At 41.0% G+C, this 12,645-nt stretch overlaps 1 protein-coding gene across 1 annotated transcript; it reads left to right on the top strand.

The window, feature by feature from the left end:
- Positions 1 to 2,226: 2,226 nt before the first annotated feature.
- Positions 2,227 to 12,168, top strand: tgm2b (transglutaminase 2b). The gene is made up of 13 exons (XM_070902378.1): positions 2,227 to 2,286; positions 5,429 to 5,608; positions 6,771 to 6,989; positions 7,372 to 7,490; positions 7,944 to 8,072; positions 8,168 to 8,345; positions 8,518 to 8,650; positions 9,064 to 9,167; positions 9,272 to 9,511; positions 9,882 to 10,157; positions 10,261 to 10,421; positions 10,718 to 10,854; positions 11,739 to 12,168. The coding sequence occupies exons 1-13, from the start codon at positions 2,277 to 2,279 to the stop codon at positions 11,887 to 11,889; spliced, it is 2,037 nt and encodes a 678-aa protein (XP_070758479.1). The 5' UTR covers positions 2,227 to 2,276; the 3' UTR covers positions 11,890 to 12,168.
- Positions 12,169 to 12,645: the final 477 nt, after the last annotated feature.

Consider the following 12,645-nt stretch of genomic DNA (forward strand, 5'->3'; position numbering starts at 1 on the left):
CCATTACCAGTCAGATGGAGCACTAATATAGGTGAGAATACAGATGTATTATAGATGTAATATATGTAATGCAGATGTATTTCTCTGATTAAATGAAAGCAAATGAGCCATCAGAACATCATATCATCCATGTTTTTCATGAATATATGGGAAAAAAACACATCAAACTCTCTACACAAAATGTACAGAATAACTTGATTTTGCTATACTATACTAACTAAATACTAAATACTACAGTGTCTACACCAAGCTGTATCACATATGGGCCGGTTAGTGTAACTACTAACAATAGTATTTCAAAAGAAATCTTTAATGCTGATTTGTTCTGAAGAGGGACATCTGTACCTCCCTCTGCGTCAAAGGCTATGATTTCTGCAATATGGAAAAAGTTACACTTCCTTTAACCATTTTATGGAACTTCCTTTGAAAATACTTGGTCCAACTGTAGTTGTGAGTCAGTGACTTATTTCATCAGCTATTACAAAGGTCAAGATCAGCTTTATGAATTGTGTAAGGATTGGAAACTGGAAATTGGAAACAGTGTATATTTATTTTCATTGAGCAATAATGTGCTGCCTTAATAGCCCATTTTAAGGGGATATTACAATAAATACTTTGTGTTTCCCTGTTTTCTCTGTATTTCACTTTTGTTCTTTTGCCGTCATTTCAATTCTGAAACTGACAATCTGACTTAAACCACCCCACCCCCCCTCGCCTCCTTTTTTTACGCCCACATTTATTATTTAATCTGGAAGTGAGTCCGGGTGATGGATGCCACAATCTCTCTGAAGTAGCCAAGCCTGCCTTGGCAAAGGCACTCAGTCATTTCCACTGTGTGGCTTTGGACAGAGCTCTTTTAATCACTGAATTCACTTTCCTGTCATACTGTAATGCCCAACTCTGGAGCCAAGACTCGTGTGTGTGGTTAATACTGCCCTGCCCAGAGTGCTTCAAACCATATGACTGGCTTCATCCTCTACTTTTATTGACATAGTTACAATTACAATTTCATTATTGGCTTTTTTTCAGATACTTGGTGCATAATTGGTTCTTGTTGTCAAATTTTATAGTGGAAACAGGCAAGTTGATGTTTTGAGCAAAGGACAAGTGCTGTAGAAGGGTTTTTACTTCATGCACCAAAGAAAAAAAACAACAAAACTTTAGCAGCAACTTCAAAAGTTTTTTCTACAATTTGTCCTTTTGTGCACTTGGACCTGTGCGTACCTCCCTCTTCACCTCATCCTGTACCAGTGCAAAGTTTCTGTGTGATGCAGCTGCTCTGTTGTAGCCTAGTTTAAAAAAGCATAGTTTACACAGAGCACGCTGAGTTACAGTAACAAACTGTAATGCAGCTGTGATTGACAGCTGGCGAGACTGATTTAAACCCTTCTTAAATTTAAGTCTGGTATTATAATATATTTTTTCATTGTCAACAAATGAAAAGACCTAAACCAACCAATGTATTCCCTGCTCTGTCTGTGACACCCAGCCTACTCATTACTACTGAGGATGTAAATCTTCTCAAATGGGTCTCAAATATATGGATACATTTTTCAAAAAGAGTGAGTAATTTCCTATAACAGCTGGTGCCACTCAAAACTAAACTAAAGTAAATATCTATTTTCAGAGGCTGACTAGTGAGACTGACTGAAAACAAACTGCAACTACCATCTTCATGGTAGAGGAAGCAGTGTATGTTTGAATGCACAGGCAGTACTTAGTAGGATCAACTCATTTTTGTTTTTTCTCATGGGATTTGATGACAATAAGAAAAATACAGAATATCGCCAGCTGTATCTTTTAATAATTCCTTAACCTCAGTGAAGCTGTAACATAACAGTACTAGTTCAACCTTGATAAACTGCATGTGAACCAAACAATACTGCATGAAAACAATACATTTACCAGTGAGCCTACCTGCCTGTGGTTTCCATCATCTAGCAACATGTCTTTAATCTTGTCTCATCATCGTGTTTCAGAGTAAGAGTGTACTTATTCTCTGGAAACCAAGCGATGACACAAACATCACTTTTTTGATTAACAGTCCATAATGAATCACTGGAGGATGGATGTAGCCTCCAGCTGCTACAACACCACATATGTGCGCGGGAAGGGGTGCGTTCTGTTTAGGGGAGGGTCGCGTGACGCCACGAGCCTGACTGGCACGAGGAGGACTACAAATGAGAGCGGGGTAACGGCGAGGAGTGACACAGTGTTCCCCTCTGAGCTGGAGATTCGCCGAAAACACAGTTCAGTCGAAGAACACAGCAGCAGTCATGGCTCAAGGTAAGTTGTACGATGACTGCTTCTATTTTCTTTTAAGCAGACATGTCATAAACCGCCTGTGGTGTTTAAATAACAATTTGAAACGATTTGTCAGTAACAGGATAATTGGGTCATTGTTTATAACTAGTTATACTGGTTAAAAACACATAAATGTCCATTCATATTGACATAATCTGTATTTTTTTTATTCCACAATTCAGCTCCCCAAGTGTTTGCTTTGATGTTTTCTTCCCACCATTTCCTAATATGGGCGTTTGTGTTAATGCAACTTTAAATGTAAGTCACTCTCAGTGTATTTTGGTGGTGTGTAAAGTATTTTAGTCACTGACTGAGGAAGGGCAAGTCTAGGACACAAAGCATGCTGTAGCTATGATGTCTGACAAAGGTGACAAATAGATGAAGTAAAGTTGTGTCAGCCTGCACATATCATCGCCCTGCATTAGCTGGTTTCAAGGCTGCAGCACTCAAGCTCTGTCAGGCAGGCCGATGCATCTAAAAAATGTTTCATCCTCATGTTTGAGCAGATGATTGTTGCCCTGGGACCTTAACACTCATAATAGGAGCTGAGAGCAGCTGGAGCCTCCACCGGGTAACGGCTGCTATGTTTATAGGCACACACGGCACCCTACAAATAGTTTGCTCTTAAGCCCTTGCAGAGACATTCAAAACTTCAAACCTCCAGGTTTGCTCTAAATCACCTCTTAAGGTTGAAATTGTTGTTGAACCGTGTGTGCAGGCAAAATGTGGAGCATGCAAAAAATATCTGAGGTGGGATATAATCTTCATTTAAAGAGTATTTACCAGAAAACCTGTGAACTGCAACAGGCTAGTCTGAAGTCATAAAAGAAGTGCTTCTGCCATTTGGTATATTTAATCTTCATAGTAAGATGTCTATAGGAGCAGCTACACTCTACACACAAATACAAATATGAGCAAAACAGCAGAATAAACAGCATATTGATGTATTTACAAAGCATTTAGTTGAGATTGAAAGTGTCTGTGATGGAGCTCTGAAGTCAGCATGGGTGTTACCTGCAAGACTGAACACTCCTTTCACCTCTCTTGGGAGTTTGCATATTTATTTTTCCAGGATTAAAATAGCGTTTACGGTACCAGCTACAACCCAGTTGACATCAGATAGAACTTGTTTTAATTTCCTTATTAAGGCTTATGCTGGCCCCAGTGCTGCTTACTGAGACAGCCCCTCGGTAGTGTGGAGTCATGGTTGGTAACGAGGGAGTGAAGCGTGGGTGTGTACAGTATGTAAAGGTTAGTGAGGACGGCAGGGGGCAAGGCTGAGGAATCTCAAATGCCCATACATTTCATATTAGAGCGTTGTGCTTATGTAACCCTACAGAATAAACTGCAAGCTGCTGTAAAATGTATTCATGTGTTTCGTTTTACATCTCACATGCATACCATCTGCTTTACCACAACTGCTTAACCTTGAACAGCACATGCTGTTGCACTGCGGTCCGGGAGGAAATCAAAATGAATTTTATGTTAAGTCAATTATTTAGCCGCAAAAGACCCCCAAATCCCTGCAGAAAGGGTGACGTTAGTTTTAGTCTGTTGTTTCTGAAGGTTTTTGGGCCGCAGAGATTCATATGTTATTATACTTTGTAATTGTTTTCACAGTCTTTCACAGTGAGGATCTGTTTTATTGGACTTTCTTGTCTCGAGGTGCAATTACATCAAAATCCGTCTCTCTTCAAAGGGAAAAAGTGAAAAAAATATCAGAATTTCTTGGACCCAAGTGAGATATTTCGTTCTCCAGATGGTTCCTCAATAAACTTAAATAGCGTCTGTGCTTCGATGCAATGCTGATGTTTATTTGATATTTGCACGGATCAAATGGGAGCTAAATGACTGCAGAGTATGAACAGGCTAAACAGCAAGGCCTTTATAATCCCTTGACTACAATCTCCAGCTGTCCCAGAATAGGTAGCGTTCTCATCTTTAAGGCATTTGCAACCAAATAGTTGCACTAACATGTCTTCAATTAGGAACTGAACTGAAAGACAAGATCAGTTAAACATCAGAGGATGAATTTCATGTAAAACAGCAGGAAGTCTTTGCTTTTTGTTTGCTCAAGTCGAGCCCAGCCTTGACTCTACCACCTCACGCCACTTTCCAGGGCTTTTCTTAACACCAAGGAATAATATATGGAGAGAGGTTAACCTCGTGACATGTCATGGAGCAGCACAGCCAGTGGTTAGACAGCAGGAGGACCGTGGAGGTGTTGTATAGGAGGACCCTAACTTTCCCTGCAAACAGGAAATCAGAGGGTGGGATTCTCTTAGTCACAACGTGCCCTGGAGAGAAGGAGTGGTTGTGTGTTTGCACACTTCACAGGGAGTGACTGTCTGTCTGTGTTTACCTCTTGTTAAATTCGTACAGAAGGCCCTGTGAAACAACATGATCTTACCATAAATGACTGAGAGTGTCCTGCAGTCCACAGCTTTATTCCAAAGTCCACAGAATATGCTCTGATCGAATAGTGAACCTTTACAAACATTTGACCGTTCATGCAGGAAAATAAAGTCATTATAAAAGTTTGTTCAGTCAGTTTGTTGAAATTAGCAGTTCACTTTTAGAAAATATAAAAACGACATTCATAGCCACAACATGAAGACATCCAGACTCTAGTTAACCACAGTTTTCTGGTTAATTCACAGCAAGTCTGCCAATAAAACAAGTTATTTGTAATTGTTGGACCTTATAAATTCTGTTAAATATCCTGTATCCTATACACAGCTATACGTTTTACAACATCAAGACTATGTTGATAGTCTATCCTCCTTTTAAATTAGAATAAGAACCAAGAATATGTCTGGAGTGCTAGAAATAGATGTTCTACACGTTTTAATGAATTCACCGAAACACTCGTTAATTGCTGTGTAGCATTTTATATATCTGTTGTAGAAAATTACAAGAATTCTTGTAATCTAAATCTGTATCTACCATTTGAAAAATCCTGTAATATATTGGTAATATAGTAACTTAACTACACAGTCCATAAGATGATGATTGTTCTGCATCTATGTTGTGTATTTCAGAGATAAGTAATAAACACCTATTTCATAGGGGTTATTAGTTCAGTTTTTCTGTGTTTTTTTTAAATGCCCTCTCTTCTTTTAAGCTCTGGACATTGATCGCTGGAACCTGGAGTGTGAGTTCAACAACACCGACCATCGCACTGATCTCAACGGTGTCGACCGTCTGATCGTGAGGAGAGGCCAACCGTTCACCATCAGCCTGTACCTTCGCTCCGGAAACTACCAAGCAGGAGTCAGCTCTCTTGACTTTGTTGCAGAAACAGGTGCTGCTCCTTCCGTACCTCTTTACTTTTACTCTTAACCACGTACACATATCATTTTCGCTATTTTGCTTAAATAGCACTTAACTGAATGCAATTTTTCCATGAGTAATTGTTGTAGTATACTCTATGTTGACTCTACTCTAAGTACTTCTAGTGTTCTTTCAGATAAAGTAAATTAACAAAACTTTCACAATATGGAAACTGTGTATCATAATGATGCTATAATGACCAGAGGATGAAGGGAAAGCACTGTGCTTGTGTATTCAAGTATTCAGGAAGTTAGGGCCACATTGGAACCTACTGTGTGTTTCTGCTGACATTTTTTTGCTCCCTATTGTGATTTCAAAGATGAGAGGGGAAAAGTTGGTGGAAAGGAAAAGGAAGTAATTTTCCCTTGGTCAGTGGTCAGTGATACCTCCCCTGGCTTTTACAATGAGCACACTTACGGTAACTGTAAGATGTTAACTTCAGCTCCTCCTTTATTGTTCTGTGGGTCTTAATGGACTTTACTGTTATTGTTGGGAGCCCCAGTTACTGTATTCTCATGTATCTGCCTTCAGAATACCCTGTAAACACATTGGAAACTATCTGTCTCTTCTCCTCAGTTCATATTTGGATAAACTTCTCATGTAAAGTGTGATAAGACAGCTGTTACTTTTTGCCATCAAATCCAACTGTTTAAACAGGAAGTGTTGCTTGCCAACAGGAAAGCATGTGTATAATCATAGATAACATTATCAACCTTTCAAGGTCAAGTATGTTTTAATGGATTTGAGACCCTTAAACCCACCCAATGAGAGGGAAGTAACACAACCTGCCCTTGGTTTAGTTGACTGTACTGGGTGGAAGATGTGAAGGAATGGACTCTTTGCACTGAAGTGAACACAAATGATTTTAAGTTTACATAACTTCAAATCATGATCAATTCATTCAAATCTGAACTGAGGTCAGGGTCAGGGAGAGTGCAAATCAGTCGTGGTCATAATTGTGTGCCATTACACAGTTATGCTGTCCATGCATGAGGAGATGTTTGAACTAAATTTAGGCAGGCTTGGGAAAACGGTGAGTTTCCATTCCCCAGACGCAAATGTTTCAACAAGACCTCTTGGCTTTTTCCCACATGTAGTCTCAGGGCTCTAACCGTATTCACTGTTACATGCAGGTCCTCAACCCTCTGAGCAGTATGGCACCAGGGCCTCCTTTGGTCTGTCTGCCAACACTGACACTTCCCGCTGGAGCGCCGCTGTCACCAGCCCCCCCGGGGACATGGTGACCCTGTCTATCTGCTCTGCCCCTGATGCACCTATAGGCCGCTACACGCTGACCCTGGGGCGATCAGGGCGGATTGAGTTTGTCCTGCTCTTTAACCCCTGGTGCCCAGGTGGGTAAACAGACCATACGTCAAGTTGTCATGTAGTGTATCTTGTGTGGCGATCTTAGGCTACAAAGTGCTGTGATGATCATGTTTCATTCCAGAGTGGTTTTATGACAGCAGCTATTCAGGAGCAGGGCTCAAGACATTATATTATTGTGTGATGTTTAAACAATAGTTCAACATTTTGGGAAATATGATTATTTGCTTTTGTCTGAGAGTTAAATGATGAGATCTATTGTAGTTAGTTTAGCTTACCATATAGAATGGACAGACGGTATTATTATAGATATTATTATTATTGTATGAATAAACTCTATACTAGTGATGTTCCACTTAGGACATGTTTCAGGACATTCATTGTATTGTTTGTGATGTCTCTTGGCAACAGGAGATGCAGTATATATGGACAACGAGCAGAGTTTGGCAGAGTACGTCTTATCTCAGGATGGAATCATCTTTCGAGGCAGCTACAAGCATCCCATACCCACTCCCTGGAACTTTGGCCAGGTACCAACACCAACACTGACGCTGTCAGCCTCACTTCATCTCACACACTCAGTCAGCCGGGAGAGCCAACATTGTGCCAGGGTGGTGAAGGAGTTTGGATCACGCTTATTCTGATAACAAGAAAATATCCACTTATCAAGTGATTTATGATGCAAACAAGCAGTAATTTCTGAACATTTGACACTGAAATTAAGTGAGATATTTTTGTCTGTCAGTGGACAGTCTGGGTCTAAAGTGAGAGGAGTGTTATTGTTTGCAGCCATTAGCCTGGCATTAGCAGTGCATTACATGTGCAGCTCTTGAGCTTTACAGCATGGCAGAATTACACATCTAACTTGCTATGTGTTTGCACCTGTTTTGTTTAACCTTGGATCTCACACTGGATTATTTGTCCACCTGTGTACTTCAATCACTGACAACAGCTAAGCAGTAATACTTGGTTTTTTTCTGTAGTTTGAAAGTGGCATCCTGGACGTCTGTCTGAGGATTCTGGACATGAATCCTAAATATCTGAGAAATCCTGGCAAAGACTGCTCAGGGAGGAGAAATCCCATCTACGTTTCCAGAGTGCTTAGTGCCATGGTAAGTCATATTCATTTCTGATATCTCTCATCCACTTATGCCACTTCAAACTGAACACAAAAATATGTTTTACACTCCTTTCCTTTGCCTGTTAGGTGAATTGTAATGACGACAAGGGGGTGTTGCTGGGGAAATGGACAGATGGCTATGAAGACGGCGTCAGCCCTATGTTCTGGAAAGGCAGCGTGGAGATTCTGCGCAACTGGGACACACAAGCCTGTCAGCCTGTTCGCTACGGACAGTGCTGGGTGTTTGCTGCAGTGGCCTGTTCAAGTAAGATAGGACGCAGTGGAGCTCGGTAGCCTATCACTGAAAACCACACTTGATGTGTCTCACACAGACACAATGTAACACCATATATGTAAACACACAGTTAACGATATACATTTTTGCTCCTCCTCTTACTATCACAGTAGTCATGTGGGTTTTTTTCACACCCTGTTAGTTTCCAGAGCCCTTGGCATCCCCTGCCGAGTCATCACCAACTACCTGTCAGCCCACGACAACAACAACAACCTGGTGATTGAACGCTACATCAACGAAAACGGAGAACCTATTCAACGTGGAGAAATGATCTGGTAAGAATTCTCTGTATGTAATACAACTGCAAACCAGCCTACAGTATTTCCTTTGAGACTTTGAGATTTCAATTTCTGTGCTATACCTCAAATATTGTAATGTGATGTCAAATTAAATGAATTTCTTGGGGAATAAATAGAACAGTATTTAATCAGTTGCACTTCCTATTAGTTTGGAACACCCCTTTGATTCAATTATTGACTACGATTTTACCATACAGTTTGCATGAATTATTTTTATACTAACCCTGAGATTTACGCAGAAGGCGTTTAGTTGTGACTTAACTGAAGTCAACAAGTTTACTGCAGTTTTGATGATGACATCAGATGTCCAGTTGTGAGATTTCTTTATTAAAGTGCCCAAACATCATCATCAGTGTATCGAGTATTGATGGTGTGTATTGTATCTGTAGGAATTATCACTGCTGGCTAGAGAACTGGATGACCAGGCCTGACCTTAAACCTGATTTTAATGGCTGGCAGGCCAGTGACCCTACACCTCAGGAGAAAAGTGAAGGTAATGAACACGTTGCACACGATGAACCCATGAGGCCATTTTTGATCATCCTAACAGAGGTGGATCCATCATCTTTGTTTCTTGCATCGTCCCCTTCCCTATAGGAGTGTACTGCTGCGGCCCCGTCCCTCTCAGGGCCATCAAGGAGGGCAAGCTCACGTTCACGTATGACGCCCCGTTTGTGTTTGCTGAGGTCAACGCTGATGTCATCACCACCATGAGGAAAAAAGACGGCAGCACATCAAATGTCACTTCCATTACAGTGGTGGGCCAGAAGATTAGCACAAAGAGTGTGGGCAGTGACGCCAGAGAAGACATCACTCATCTCTACAAGTACCCCGAAGGTAGAGAGCACAGCTGTGCATTTACTGTACATGTAGACAAACCTAACTAAACATCACCATAAATAATGTATGTTATTACAACACAACATTACTTTAACTGCATACAAACCTCCTCTGCATACCAGCAGGTCACACCAAGGTCACTTGCTGTGTACATTCTTACATTCCCCATCAGTATTTGTTTTACTCTTAATGAACACAAAGTCAACTCTGAACTGACTTTGTTTAAGAAGGTCAGGTGTGTGCTGCCTTACTTACACAGGCAATTTGTCATGTTAAATGTGTATCAGTTGACTATTTTTAAATGGCAAAACTTAAAGTTGTCAAATTTGAGACTTGAGTTATGCAGCGCGTGATTTTGTTGCTTCAGGCTCTGATGAAGAGCGGGAGGCTTTCAAGAAGGCTAACCACCAAAACAAGCTGATCCACCAGCAGCAGAATCAAGGCCTACAGCTCACTATCAAGGTCACATCAGACATGAGGAAGGGCTGCGACTTCGACGTGTATGCTGTGGTCACTAACAACACGCAGAGCGAGAAGAAGTGCCGCCTGCTGTTTGGATCCTGCGCCGTGACCTACAACGGGGTCCTGGGAGGGAATTGTGGTTTTAAAGATCTGCTCAATGTTGAACTCTCACCAGGAGGAGGTGAGCCAAGTCACCGTGTGGTGTTTACATGTTACATGTGAATGCTTTATCCAACTGACTTTTCACTGTGAGTGTTAAATATATAACGTGTGTGTTCTTCTAGAGAGGCGAGTTCCACTAAGGCTGAACTACTCTAAGTACGGCGGCCTACTCACTGAGGACAACTTGGTCCGTCTGGCAGCTCTGTTGTTGGACTACACCACCAGAGAGCAAATGCTGGCAGTGAGAAACATTGTGCTGGACAATCCTGAAATCAAAGTCAGAGTGAGTATGACGACCTCCAACAGGAGATATAGACTTAAAGACAGAGTATGTGGCTTCTGTCATTACTATGGAAGGACAACCCGTCACTAATGATAATAATGATCTTGAGACCTGTTAATCAATAAAACCATGTTAAGGGCCAAGATTTGAAAAGCTTCGTATCAGCCATACTGACCATTATGTCAGCACAGGTACTCAGTATCGTAACACCAACACCTGTTCCTACAGTATGTGTAAACAAAGCTTCGTACAAGCAAAAGTGCATCGTACTCACTGTGAGATTTTCATTAATGCAGATCTTGGGTGAACCCAAGGAGAATCGGAAGCTGGCTGCAGAGATCACCCTCCAAAACCCTCTGCCAGAGACGCTGGAGGACTGCTGCTTCAGCATCGAGGGGGCCAACCTCACTGGGGGACGCATCATCTCTGAGAGGTTGGATGAGTCCCTCCTTATCCAGCTAGAAATGTTTTATTCTTTACCAACTGACACAAACATGCATGAATACTTACGTCTTAAACGTTTTTTCTCCAAGACAAAGACACAAGAAACATGTAGTGGAAGGACGTACAGCAACAAGCTAGCTCACCACGCAAACTCACTCTGCCTTTTTGACAATGACAACATATGGGCTACTTTCAGCCTTTTAAAAAGTAAAAAGTTTGTGTAATGGAAATGTTTCTTCTTCATTTGACTTCCAAACTCTGAGATATGTGTTATATTATTTTATGGTTTGTTGCCCTGGTATTGGTGCAGCATCCTGATGTGTGGCTGGATGTCCCCCTGTTTAGTCAGGACACAAGCCCACTGGTAAAGACAAAACTACAGCACAGGAGTTCACTGGAGCCGACACGAGATTTAGACAGAAATCTGATGAAATCCCAGTGAGGTGGCTTGTTATTGCTCAACAATAACCTCTCTCTTAATTTATTTCTAATTTATGTATAATCTCTTTCAGTGAGTAAAGTAAGGAGTAGCCAATCAATTACTGACTTACTAGAAATGCAGCTTTGGAGTTCTGACTGCATGAATGAAGCATGATGTGTCTGCATGATGCATTTTCATGGTCAGTGTTATTGTTTGTCCAAAGCTGGTGTGCATGACAAAAGAATGAAACTGTTATTAAAGCATTTTTTCTAACCGCTACTCTTCTGCTGAGCAGTTCAAACACTGCAACTCCATCATCTCCATAAATAGTCAAAACTGTCATGAGCCCCATGTCAGTGGTAATCGATTGTCTAACTATTTATGCAATCAGTGTGATAAAGTACTCCTAGTGTGTGTGTCACAAATGTAATATTTAAATATTTACCCTACAGGCTGGCCTCCACAGTGGGACCTGGGGAAGATGCCAAGGTGAAGATTTACTTCACTCCCACCCATTCTGGGCTGAGAAAGCTGGTGGTCGATTTCGACAGCAACAAGTTGTGTCATGTCAAGGGCTACAGAAATGTCATTATTGGAAAATAAAGCCTTCCGTCCTCTACAGTCCATCAGACGGCAGCATTCCTCAATACAAAAAATGCTTTTCTATACAAATCCTTTAGCAGCTCACTGCATTTTGCTGATTGCTATAGATAGTTAAATGTGACCTGAGCACCCTTTGTACTCATTAAGGCTAATCAAATCTGTGCATGCTAAACAGAATATGTACTGTTTCTTCTCACAATCTGAAATGATGATTGGTACTATGTACTATTTCTTTTTATACCTTTTCAGTACTACAATTAAAAGTGTTGTTACACATGACTAATTCTTTTTTCTATGTTTCAACCAGTCAGACTGTCTTCACACTATCTTTGACCTTGTTGGACAAAATTTGTTTGACTGTGAGCATGAATGAAGGAATCTCACGCTACCTTTTGTGCATCTACTTACAGCAAAGGTGACGAGGCAGCTGGCGTGGTTTTTGTGAGGTTGTTTCACCTGTTGATGTTGTTGGTGTACAGTGAATATGTTGATCAGGTAAAATAATGCTCTTATTTGCTCCATCCACAGCAAGTCTTTGTGTTTCACTGGATTCCACCATACATATGGATATAGTGCCGACATACTGTATTCATTTCCTGGGACACACATCACATGATTTGATAAGCCTGTTGATATGTTCAGGTAATAGTGCAAACTTGTTCTTGTTCATGGCACGCTGCAATGTGTGCAGTTTGTACTGCTGGTCCTATGGCCTAAAACAAATCAACTTATCGTAAAAATATATTTCTATCATCG

The sequence above is a fragment of the Enoplosus armatus genome, chromosome 3, assembly GCF_043641665.1.
Source record: "Enoplosus armatus isolate fEnoArm2 chromosome 3, fEnoArm2.hap1, whole genome shotgun sequence".
Taxonomy (NCBI): domain Eukaryota; kingdom Metazoa; phylum Chordata; class Actinopteri; order Centrarchiformes; family Enoplosidae; genus Enoplosus; species Enoplosus armatus.

Bases quoted from the DNA above. Each gene is read 5' to 3' on its own strand.
- tgm2b (XM_070902378.1), top strand. The intron at 7,491-7,943 runs GTACCAACACCA...TTTTTTCTGTAG, and splicing joins CTCCCTGGAACTTTGGCCAG to TTTGAAAGTGGCATCCTGGA. The intron at 10,855-11,738 runs GTTGGATGAGTC...TTTACCCTACAG, and splicing joins GGACGCATCATCTCTGAGAG to GCTGGCCTCCACAGTGGGAC.